The sequence below is a fragment of the Corvus brachyrhynchos genome, unplaced genomic scaffold (genome assembly GCF_000691975.1).
Source record: "Corvus brachyrhynchos isolate BGI_N302 unplaced genomic scaffold, ASM69197v1 scaffold200, whole genome shotgun sequence".
In the NCBI taxonomy this organism is placed as follows: Eukaryota; Metazoa; Chordata; class Aves; order Passeriformes; family Corvidae; genus Corvus; species Corvus brachyrhynchos.
In genome coordinates, this window is record NW_008236184.1 from 7,765,464 (window position 1) to 7,777,909 (window position 12,446).

Here is a 12,446-nt window from a genome sequence, read left to right on the forward strand (position 1 = left end):
TAGACAATGGTAAACATAGGCTGGCTGCAGCGGTGGCAATGTCCCAAGGGACAGTGCAGCAATTCCAAGAGGCTTTTGGGTAGTGAGATTGGAGTCAGAAAGTTTACATCTAGAGAAGAAAAGAAACAAAAAAAATATTTATAATAAAATGATTGCACGATAAAGTCAAACAGAACAAGCATGATCCATGAACAATTCAGAAAACAGCTGCCTCACATTCTTAAGGCTTTGTCAAAACAACGAGGTAATACAAATTACCACAATTAGAGCGAGGCACATGGTGCTTTCCATTTCTAAGTTCAAAAAGTTGAAGTTAAATATACAAGTTTACCATCTGTGGGCATAAGTTTAACGGGGCTAAAATACCCAGGTGAAAATATTATAGCTTGAGCAAATATTAAAAAGGATTAAAAGATCATGAAGGATTTTTAGACACAGATAATCTAGACAGATGTTTAGTAACTAATAACAATACAACATTTTGAAAAGGACATTGGTAGTATTTTACTAAAATATTTCAGCAACCAATGCAGCAGGATAGTTAACCTCACTACAAAGCCCAAACTCCACCATCAGCAAAAAGGGATCTTGCGATATTTGGAATTACTTGAAATTCAATCCAGCCCAGCATAATTCTCACAGGTCCAACCAAAGAGACCACTCTAAAAAGATCAATACATTCCTCATCTGTTAAGTGTTCCCTCACCGCCTACAAGATGCCATCATTTTCACCAAAAGAGACTAGGGTCATTTCCCGGGAAAGAGCCATCATTTTCCCAGGCCTGGCCCAAGCCACACAGTGTTTTATAAATTAAACCCCACATGCTAATCTCCATCTAGAAACTGAGAGACAGCCAAGACAGGTGAGTGAGTTTAGGTGCTGAGTAATCAAGACAAGATGCAGTACCTGATAAATGAGTTTTACGGTATCACACTGGTTTCAGCTTTCAAACACTGCAAGGTTGAACCCCAGACACAATGTACCACAACAGCCCCAAGGAGGGGACAAGCAGGACATTTGCGTCAGAAAGAAAAGGTCACACTCTGCAGCCAAGCAAGGATTGAGAAAAAGTAGTCCAGTCACTTCTGCCACTTCCCCAGCAGCCGCCAAGTATTTAACATCACTCTTGAAACTGCAAATTTAGGCAGTGACAGATGAAATCTGCTACTTTAACCATATGTGCCACCTGCTTCCCCAGCACAGCATTATCGTACACCTGTCTGACACAGGCACTGCTCCTGCCTCACTGAAATGGGGGTGTTGCTGGTGGTAATGGCCACCGTCTTTAATAAGGTCACTCAGAATAGGACATATCCCCATATGTGTGTATATGGATATATAAATCCATCCTTTTCAGGTTCTGCATCTTGGCTGAAAATAGGTATAATCCTCACAGCCTTGTATAAAACCATTTACAAACCAGTCCTGAAACTGATTTTGCAATACCACCTTTCCATTCCCAACCAAACTTCACTGGCATCTTCAGGAACCACATTCACACAGTTGGGATTTCAGAAATTACGGTACAAGTCACAAGTGGGTGAGGAAAGACAGACCTCCTTGTACACATTTCCTGGCAAAGCAGTGAGGATTTACTCTAGTGACCAAGGTACAATAGACCCTTTCCATAACCCCTTCTAATCTTCCCACTGGAGCTCTCTACTCTTCCACTTTCTCCTTTGACCTTTAAAGCTGAGAACTCCCAAGATAGCATCAACAGTGGGGAGTCACAACACATCCATATCTGAGAGGATCTGCAGGTTATCATCAGATATTGCTAACTCATGTGATTGCACGATGCAGAACCAGATGAGCCAAGGGCCACTTTAGAGCAGAGAGCCTGAATTGGGGCAGAACTAAAGCAGCTCAGCTGTCACACTGTGCTGAAATGGCTGAGGGCTGCTCGCATTTCTTTTGCCTTATGTATAACAAGTCTGTGAGTTTAGGAGTGTGCTGCCTGGCAAGGAGTTGCATTGTTGGCTGATGCATCTGATCTTGCCTCAGGAACTGTATTTCTCATCTCCTATTTCCATTAAAGAGTTTCTCCTGAAAAAAAAAGGGTCCCTCTTCATACAGGCTTCAAGTAAGAAACCATTTATAAGCACCACTTGACCTTAGAAATAGTCTTTGGAACTCTCATTTTTGATATTGGACATTTTTGTTCTAATGCAGCATTTCAAACATAATTTGATTAAATAAATCTTTTAAAATATGAATCCTTGTCCAAGCCTTTGAAGAACTGTTAGAAATGTTCCTATCACTGCCAGAAAACACTTTCACTCTTTTCTGTAATCTGAAGAATGCAGAAATTTCATACCTTTCAAAAACCTGTAGTAGGTGTTATAGAGGGTCCTCATGGCCAGTTCTTGCAAAGGCAGCACATGATCTGTTTCTGTCCCTATAGATTTCACCTCTGCTGGCAGGAACACAGTTAACTGGCCTGATGAAAAAGAGAGCAGTTTCACCTCTGAAACTTGAATTGGAGAACCACAACTAGAAGGACACAAGACATTTAGAAAGTGGTTAGAAAAAAAAATAATAAAAGTAACTTTATGGGGAAACCCAGATGACCAACCCACAGTAAGCCTGATACTGTTCTGCAGTGCAGCACCCCTCAGGGATTCCTAGCAGAGAGCAGTGCCTGGTGGGGTTGACCTTTAAAGGTCCCTTTCCATACTATTCTATGATTCTGTTTCTACAGATTCCCACCTTCTGTGATGTGCTAGACATGGGACATTTGGCGGAATTACTCATCAAATAACATAAAGAAATGAGAACACAATCCCAAGGGGGTGAACCAAGTATGCTATGTGCCCATTACTTTGCCCAGTGACAATCTCCTTTAGCCTCTGAATGCCATTGTTAGTAAATACTTTACTGAGGGGAGCCATTTCATACCCAACAGTTTGCTTCTCGTGTCTTGTATCAACGAGCTGAAAACAATAATGGATTACTCAACTATAACACATGAGGCAAATTCCAGCCACAAAAAAAAATGTATTTTAAGTGCCACTGGGTGATTCTGTACTACACCTTTCCCCATCCACAGAGCTCCCTTGGAGGGTATGGGGGGGGGGAGGTGAAGGAAAAATAAAAACAACAGCCATGCTGTAGTGGGAGGATATCCTAGTAAGTCTGCTAGTCTTGCCCTTCCCAAATCATATATGGAAAGGGAAGGTTATTTGGATCCAAGGAGAGAAACTTAGCTTGTAGTAAAAATAATAACTCTATGTGATCCCTGTTGCAAGTGATCATACCAGAGAGACACGCATAGGAAAATTCTACTAAGAGGTTGGGGAAGTCAACAGGGGAATTGGAATTGTTTATGACAACTGAAATTTGAAGCCAAGAGCAACTTGTTGGGGCCAGTTCTAACAAATGGAACAGAAACACGAATTTGTCAGCCTTCCCAGACATTAGACCTAAAACAGAGGTAACCGCTCTCAACCTTATCAAATGTGAAAGAAATCTCATAGTACTCCTCTGACAACAGAGAATCTCATCTCTTCTGATTAAAGGAGAAATAGCCCAGAGAAACAACCAAGAAAGAGCAGCATTAAACAGAAGTCAATAAGCCTCTTGCTACATATTTAATACTTTCCCACAACCCATTAGTGAGGTTAAAATGTAACTGGGAATTCAGAGATCCAATATTCCAATTCCATATCCAATGAGTTAGTTATCACAAGAAGTAAATCCATAATGTTGTATTTTCAAGCTGAATAACCCCTTACCAACCCCACTAAGGAAAAAAAACCATAAACTCACTACAGTCTCTACAGTTCAGAGCTGGGACATTTGGTCTACTCTATGTAAAGGATGAGGCTATTAATGCCACACACAAAATCCACGGAGGTTAAAATCTGGAATAGAGGATGGTCTAAACAGCTGGGGAAGAAAATGAGCTGCAGAAGAAGCCTGGTGAATAAATAAGTGAGGAAAAAAATGCTGGGACCACCTATTGGCTGACTTCAACAAGACTGACAGATCCCTAACTGGGGACTATGAAATCCAATCTGCAAAAAATAAGATCAAAATTTATTTTGAGTACTGAGATCATCACCTCTCATATAAAAGACTTTTTTCAGTCAGTCTGACTGCAGGATGCCCAGACAGAGATTCAATACTTACACAAGGCAATTTATATTCTATTTTCAGAAATCAAGCTTTATGTTAGTAACAGCAGCTTGTCAGATTTTATTCTCCAGTGGAGGACCAGACAGAGCACTAAAGCCTGATCTTCAACTCTTGCCTGACCCATGAAAACCTTAGCCTGGTTACTAATGCTTTCTTGGAAAGAACACAGAAATTCTTCACATGACCATTATTACACAATTTTAAAGTCTCTCAGCACATTATCAAATAAAACCTTTAGTTTCTTAATAATATGTATGTGCTCTTCCCACACTTAAATTTTTTCTTGAAAATAATCTGTGATGTTTCAAGACAGTTTGACAACAAAGACAAGGATCTGTTTGGTGCAAAAATATTATTTTTCTTACTAAAAATTATATTCTTTTACTATTCATTACTAAGGAAGAAAATAACTTTTCATTCCACAGAAGCATTACAAGAATCGATTTCGTCGCAACACTTGCAACTCCTTTAGTCTCTTCTATACTAGATTTTTAAGACTAGATTCTATAATTCTGTACTAGATGTGTAATATCAGAGATACTAGCAGGTGGTCTCACCAGCACTGTACATGTAAGAACAGCAAAAAGAACTGGTAGGATCTTCACAAAGGTCAGTGCAAAGATAAAATTATTTTAACTGAGTATAAAATGAAAACTTAAAAAAAAAAAAAAAAAAAAAAAAAAAAAAAAAAAAGAGACATGGTTGTTGTATAAAACCACCTGAAATAGGCAGGACAGTTGGACCTAACTTGATGGACCATATCCTGCATTATCATTAATGTTTTTGGTAACAATCAATACAATTCTGTTAAATTTAAGGTCAATTTAATGTCTGTCTAACAATTTACAATCAGTTCTGAAAGAAAAAACAGCTAGAATTTAGGTTGTTGTATAAAACCACCTGAAATAGGCAGGACAGTTGGACCTAACTTGATGGACCATATCCTGCATTATCATTAATGTTTTTGGTAACAATCAATACAATTCTGTTAAATTTAAGGTCAATTTAATGTCTGTCTAACAATTTACAATCAGTTCTGAAAGAAAAAACAGCTAGAATTTATCTCTCCTGAAAACCAAAATTAGTAAAAGCTTGCAAGTCACACAGTTCAGCAGAACTGTAATCCAACTGCAAGTATTTAAATATCACCAACCAGCTGACACGGGAATATTAGAAAAACCTTAAAATGCCAAGACTCAGCATCTCCCATATTGCAGCAGAGTGCAGGCTGTAGAGAGAGAATTTATATTTAATGCAAGATCTGCTGAGAGTGAGCATACCAGAAATTTATAATTAGATGGTAATGGGGACAATCCTCTTCTGATCAGTTTTACACCAGTAAGGCTCCACTCATCAGGGGCGCTGATCCTAATTTATGCCAGTGTCAGGGCAGAAAGAATTAAGCCAGTGTCCTACACAGACCACTTTTTTCTTGCATCCTAACCACAAACATGAGACAGCCGAGGATATTTTTAAAATCCACATGTAAAAATAAACCTGTCAATCCGTAACTCCTAAAAAAATCACTTTAGTTAGTAGGTACCAAGACCTACAAGAAGCTAGTACTGGGATTAAAATGAGTGAAGGAGGTGCACATGACTTCTCAAGATATAGCCACAAGTTACAGAAATGTGATCACTTAGAAACAAAGAGATGCTTCAATATATTAAAAATCATTTTGTTCTTTAGTTCTGGAAACTCCGTGAAGCCTACACTTTTGGCCAACTTTTATATTCAGCTCTAGGCCTTACATTATTATTACAAATTCTTTCAGAGTAACTTCACTGTTATGCCTTAATACTAAAGTAGTCAAAAGTTAGCAATTAACACAGAAGATTTATTACAAAAATAGAAATGTGAGCTGCAGTAATCCCCTCCAAGTAATACCAGCTCTGAATCAATCACAGACACAAAAAAAATAACCAGTTGTATCATAAAGGAGAATTTTTACAAGGACAGGTACACAAGACATCTCAATTAATTCATACCTACCCACTGCAACCAATGACTTTATTATACAGATAAGATGGGAGGCCTTTCAGGTGAATATTGTTATCCACATAAACATACTGGAGCTCTCGAGAACGACCTAAATCTGGGTTTAGAAAACAAAAAAAGTCAAGGAGAGAAGGGATGACATAGTGACAATTACAAGCAAAGCAATTCTCTTTAATTATAAATAAGCTAATCAGACTCAATGTAAGCAAACATAAATTAGTACTTCTCAACTGTAAAATTTTAGCCAATGGTTTTCTTATAGATGAGCTGAAAAGCTGTTTAGAAGCAAGCATTTCAAATTACTGAAACAAAACAAAGCCCCCTTTCAGAAGCCCTGAAAATCCCATTATAAATAATTAAATTTTAACATTGACAAACTCTGAAGTCAGTTTGAAGAAGCAAAGGGACAATTGATTTCAAATCCTCAGTGCATACTTCAAGTTCATAAGGTCAAACCTGCTTTCATTAACTGGTCTCACATCACTGAAATCACAGCTTCTCTATCTTTGGGAAAGTGGGCAAGACAGACACAAGAACGTGCTCTGTCCCCCTCTTTCTCTTCTCCAAGGAGGGATCCTTGCTGGGATTCATTAGCCTTAACCAAATACAAGTGCAGTCATTCAGAAACGAGTCCGTGTGATGCAGTGAATTACAGAGCCCAAGAAAACAGAAAGCATTGAACTGCAGAATGTTAGACATCAAAAGTTGTGGCTGCAATAAATGATCAATACTTCTGGAGGTGTGCTGCTTGCATTATTGCTCTTAAAATATTCATGGCTGGTAGTCAAAAGAAGCAAGCACAGCATGATTAAGTAATGCCTTCATGGACTAGAAATGTATTAAGATACCTCTAGATAGAAGCACATCGGTATGGAACTATTTTATTTTGCTTAGAAAATTAAAAGGGAAAATTCAGATTTCTTGGAAGAATTCTCAGAAATAAGAATTTTGCTTATTTACAAGATCTAGTCAGTGGTAAAACTGTCTGCTATTAAAAGAAGTGAAAAACATACTAATGAGAGACATTTAAAAAGACACCAAACTGAACTAAATAGAATGGTCTGAAAGAGTTTTGGACTAGCAAGAAATCTGATGTGTAGGATCAGCTGGGCAGCCCACCTCATCTATCACTCCCATGCCCTTTGAGCCACTGGGACAGGAAAAGATTTCTGAGTTTAGTGAAAAGGACAAACCAGTAGAACAGTCTGAAAGCCTCTGCCTAGGAGGGGAGAGCTGCAACCCGGACAAACTGCATCATGAAAAAACACAAATAATCTGTGTGCCCCCCACTTGTTAAACTTTCCTGAGTACTTCAGAGAGACTAAGATAAACAAACATTTGGCTGCATCAGCCACAGCAAGACCATACTAATATTGACTAATTCTGACTTCCCATCTTTATCAGTTACCTTGGCTGGCAGAAAGATAAGGGTAACTGGAGAAACAGGCACAGCTTCTGTCGCCTTTGTAATCATGGCAAAGAACAGAATAAAAATTAAAACAACTTCCATGATATTTCTATTCAGGAATTCTATTTGGAATACTGATCTCTTCTCATTCCCTACTACAACAATACGTAATACAAACCCTTCTTTATTACTGACTAGCTTTATTATGCACAAGAGCTCTAAACACCACTTAGTCCAGATATTTTGAGTGATCCCTCCCCAAATGTGTGTCCATCTTAAAATATACTGAATGTCTTCAGCTGTCACCCACTTGAATGGCAGCTGTGAGTACCAGAAACCTTGAAAGTTCACGCTGAGGAGTGACACATTATCAAATCTTTGATATAAAGAACAAGTGATGATATCAACAGAAAACGAATAGATTCCTTTTCTAAAATAAGAGTGTTAACAGAGAAAAAATGAGTTTTGGGGTTTTTTTCCTTTTAACACAGGCCCTTGCTTTGCAACAGTCTGTGGAGGTTTCAGGGACCATAATCTGGGCTTTGTTCAAATCAGAGTCACTGGACATCAAGGGACATGTTCAACCATCACATGCTGCTTTGACCCTGTCCCAGAGACATTCCAGTTCAGAGAACTATCTGCTGCATCCATCAAGTGTCCTGCCTCAGGATGGGAGCATAAATGCCTCTGCTGACTGATGGGCACTGCTGGAGATGCTGCTGAGCATCACCTCAATGAGATGATTTATTTGGGCTCAGTATTGCAGGGCTGAAAATAGTTTAGTAAAGTTCTGGGATATTTTTAGATGAAACAAAACCCCATTGTTAGCCTACAATGAATAAAAATACTGCAACACTGTAACACCATAAAATGTTGTAAGGCTGCTGAGGAATCAGCCAATACAAATAAAGCAGGTAGCAGGTGGATGGGACATCTAATGTTCAGAAAATGTTCCCTTGTGTTGCAGAAGCCAGTTAGACTAAAAGCAGCAAAAAACTATGGGTTGCTGGGGTAGCTTGAATGTGCTACCGTTTAACTTATTAATTTAGAGAATGGCAGAAAATTTTTAAAAGAGGCTCATCTTGCTGGTTTCTACACAGATGTATGCAAATGGGCTGAAAATCAGGCAAGTCAAAAAAAGCCCTAAAGCTGTTCTTTTCATATGCACTGAGAGGGGGGAGTGAGGCTGCATCTCATCTCTTCCCTCTGTCTTTATCTTATGCTATGTTTAGATTCTAAGTTCTGAGTTGACTGCATTTCCTAGGTAATTAAAGCAAATTTTTGGATGTTAGACAAAATATCTCAGTAGGAAAAATTGAATTCCCAAAGCCAAATAGCCTGTAACTATAAATGTTCCTTTGATATAGTTTCTTTGCATTAAATAACCAAGCATCTTCTAGACTCCAAAAGACTTTTTCCCAGTTTCAAACGTTATCCATAAAGTTTAAATTTAAATAAATCATCACTTTGAAAGGCTCTTTGTATCCCATCCACATTAATTTTTATGTCTTATATCAGTCAACAAATATTGTTAAAAGTTCTCTGAAAACCATGCTTCTGAAGAACTTTGTGCAGTAAGGAAGCTGCCCATCTCTGAAAAGGCTAAAGCTACAAAGAAGGTTTTCATGTGGCTTTTGCAAGCACTGTACTGTGTCTAAAACATTTCCACTTTCCTCCTTCCAGGCTCCCAGATCAAAGACCTTTCTCCCAGAAATGACCAAATGCCATGAGTCCTGAACAAACCCCAATTCTATTTTTTTTTTCCTCCCTCTTTTTTTTTCTTTTTTTTTTTTTTTAACCTCAGGGCCCTGGCATATGCATTCCACATGGCTGAAGATGGAACAAAAGCTCTTGTGTGGCTGCACTGATGGTCTTTTAACCATACTGTGAGGGCAAGGACACAAAAGCAGCATATACTGAGGTAGAATAAGACCTTTGTTTACTGTGCACTGATAATTACTAGACACATTTTCTAAAGAAAAAGCGCACATAAACCCTCAAATAAAGTGATATAATACTGAGTATTTGCTGTCATAACATCCCCAGTACGCTTGAGAATTTATGGCCTATTTTAATTATATTTGGACTTTATTACATAAATGATTTTTATTTTTGCAGTGTCATCAGATTCACATTTCTGCTTGCAGTGAAATTTGTTTTCAGGCACTGGAGCATTCGCTAATGCTAAAAATTTAAAGCTAATTTTCTGTCAAAAGATAATTTATGTTGTATGTGGATTGATATACAATGATCAGCAGATTTCCCAAGACCATCTACTAAGGGAGCATGAAGTTACCATGACAATAATACAACTGTTCAGGATGCAGCTTCCAGTTCAACTTATAGGTATAATTTCTGGAGTTACTCTTAAAAATTATTTTATGAGGAAGGCCTAAAGGTTGAGATCCATGGTGTCTCATTTCTTTCAGTATAAACTGTAATATAGCTGAAAAATAATTTTTATAAAACACTGGCATATCCAATAATTATGTGTATTCTGCAGAACAAATTACTATTTCTACAGAATAATTCACTATTGTTTACCCATCTGCTTGTTTATCTACCAGTTCTGAAAGTCAGGGAGTGGGATCAGGTATTTCTACTGTATTTTGTACAATTGATTAATAGTGTTACATTGTTTTTCTCGAGACACAAGAGCCTGCAAACTTCAAAGAATGTACAGGGCAAAGAACTACCCAATCCCTGTTCAGCAGTGCTGTGCTGCTGCTGGAATAAACCTTGCACAATCCCTGTTCAAGGATCCTTTCCTTGTTCAATCCAGGAACAGTAAAATACAGATTTCCATTACACTTAACAAGAGGCTCTGCTGGCAGCTACAAGGGACAAACTTGGACAGGCAGAATGGATTCCTTGTTGACATAGTAGATGTCACCCATCATGTGAAATAAATGAAGTAAATAACACTTTAAAAAACATTATGCAATTTGTTTCAAACGTATTTCTTTTAACATGGACACATCTAAGAAAAAAAGAAAAAACCTCAACCATTCTGCCAGGAGATGAATAAATTCTCTGCTTTTCAACATAGCTCCCTAATTGCAAAAACTTGTTTTGACAATATTTGCTTGACTATCACTTGCAAGTATTTCTGCAGTGTCTTTCACCATTATTTAGCATCCTTACTCAGTCATTAACTGGTAAAGTGAAGTTGATGTAAGAATACACACAAAAGACCCCACCAGCCAACATGTGCAGCAAGCAGAAATAATGCTACAATTATGCCTTAACTTCAGCAATACTCCAAGAAAAATATTTTCCCAAGCAACAGAAGATAGATTTAATCTTTTTGCTTTTCAATACACTCTGTCTTCTACTTTATTTCATCACATCTTGACCACTCTGAAGCCTTCTGATTCTTCAGAGGAAGGATTAAACATTTACATTTATACTGTGCTGCTTTTCCTCTGAACTCTAGGATTTATGATTCAGTTTCATATCCACAGATAGCAAATTATCTCCAAATGTTCACCAGTGAGTCACTATTAAGAACTACTGAACAAGGTCAATTGACAGTCTTTGATGTTTCCCGTTATTTTAAAAGTTCCTTTTGAATGTTTTGAATTTGAGTCTAAAAATAAAGAAAAAAGAAGGTGTGTCATTATATTAAGAGATTTATTTCCTCCTTTTGAACTTAAAACACTTTGGCAGATCTATGGCTCATCCAGGTCATGGCTTGCTCACAGATAAGCTACTAGTGCAAAAGTAGCAAAAACTTTTTATCCTTTAAAATTTCCCATCTCATCTTACTGAGTTTTTGCAACATTAAAAGTATTTAACTTCCTCTCTCATAGGAGTTAAAAATATTTGCCAAAATAAGGGAAGGCAATTTGCTTGGTTTAGTACTGTGGAATCTGGATGATGCATCCTGGAACTCGTTTTCTCATTTATATAATGACATATGCTGGGACATAAGTGTAACACTTTGTCTGGAGACATTATTTGCACTTACTTTCCAGTAATATAAACTAAGGTGATAAAAAATTCAGAAAGATCAGTAAGTTCTTTAAAAACTGAACTGCTAGTACTGAAAAGAATAAGCTAAACCTAGACAATGTAATTAATTTAGAAATTTTGATCTCATTTTTAGCCATCTCAATTTCCAGCTTCTTTCCAATGTGATTATCATAACTTAATCTGCACCTAATTAACACCAAACTCTCTATTCTAGAAAAACTATTAATGGTTATTCAGATGGCAGCAGAGATTACCCCGTGGCAGGGCTGAAAAGTGACAAGTTCAGAGAAGAGGATTTGCTTTTCCCTAAGAGAACACAGTGACTGCCCACAACAAACCCCCACACACTGACTGCACCTCCTACTCCTGACCCACCTTCCGCACTTCCAAACTTTCACAGGGTTGAGAAAAAGGCACATCAATTCCTCCCTGGGCTACCACTGTGGAAATTTTGATGGATGCCTATACACAGCACAAACTAAACCTGCACTGGATTATGTGGTACTGACACTCGTAATGCTGAAAAGTAATTTATATGGAGTTACTGGGACTCCACAGCAAGTTTTAAACCCTAGCTGAAGAATCTTAGTTAAATCATCAGATCCAGCAAACAGAAACAGATCATTACCCAAAGTGGTGGAACTCAGATTACACAGTACTATATTTAAGCACATCATTTAAACTTTTTCCCCTCAGTTAGCTAAAAATAAAGCAAATTTGATAGCTTTAAAAAAACCATGAAACCTTAACCTGCATTTTTTTTATTAACATATTTTCCAACAATATGATCCCTGTGACAACTCCATAAAGAGAGTCTGTGGGGACCACCAAAGAAACTCACTTGTTGCATTTTTTTTTTAATTTCTGGGGGCAGCCAGTTTGTTTTGCTGTGTCTGACCCCCCCAGGTGGGGACTCACCGAGGGGCA

General features: G+C 37.8%; 1 protein-coding gene across 1 annotated transcript in view; it reads right to left on the reverse strand.

The window, feature by feature from the left end:
- The window catches only part of LRRC28 (leucine rich repeat containing 28), a 49,651-nt gene that overhangs the window by 7,428 nt on the left and 29,777 nt on the right, over positions 1–12,446 (reverse strand). Inside the window, exons 7-9 of the mRNA XM_017736680.1 lie at positions 6,131–6,246; positions 2,319–2,494; positions 1–109 (exon numbers count right to left, since the gene is read on the reverse strand). The exon at positions 1–109 is cut by the window's left edge and continues 81 nt beyond it. Of these exons, the coding sequence (XP_017592169.1) occupies positions 1–109; positions 2,319–2,494; positions 6,131–6,246 (401 nt within the window). The remainder of the gene's footprint in view (positions 110–2,318; positions 2,495–6,130; positions 6,247–12,446) is intronic.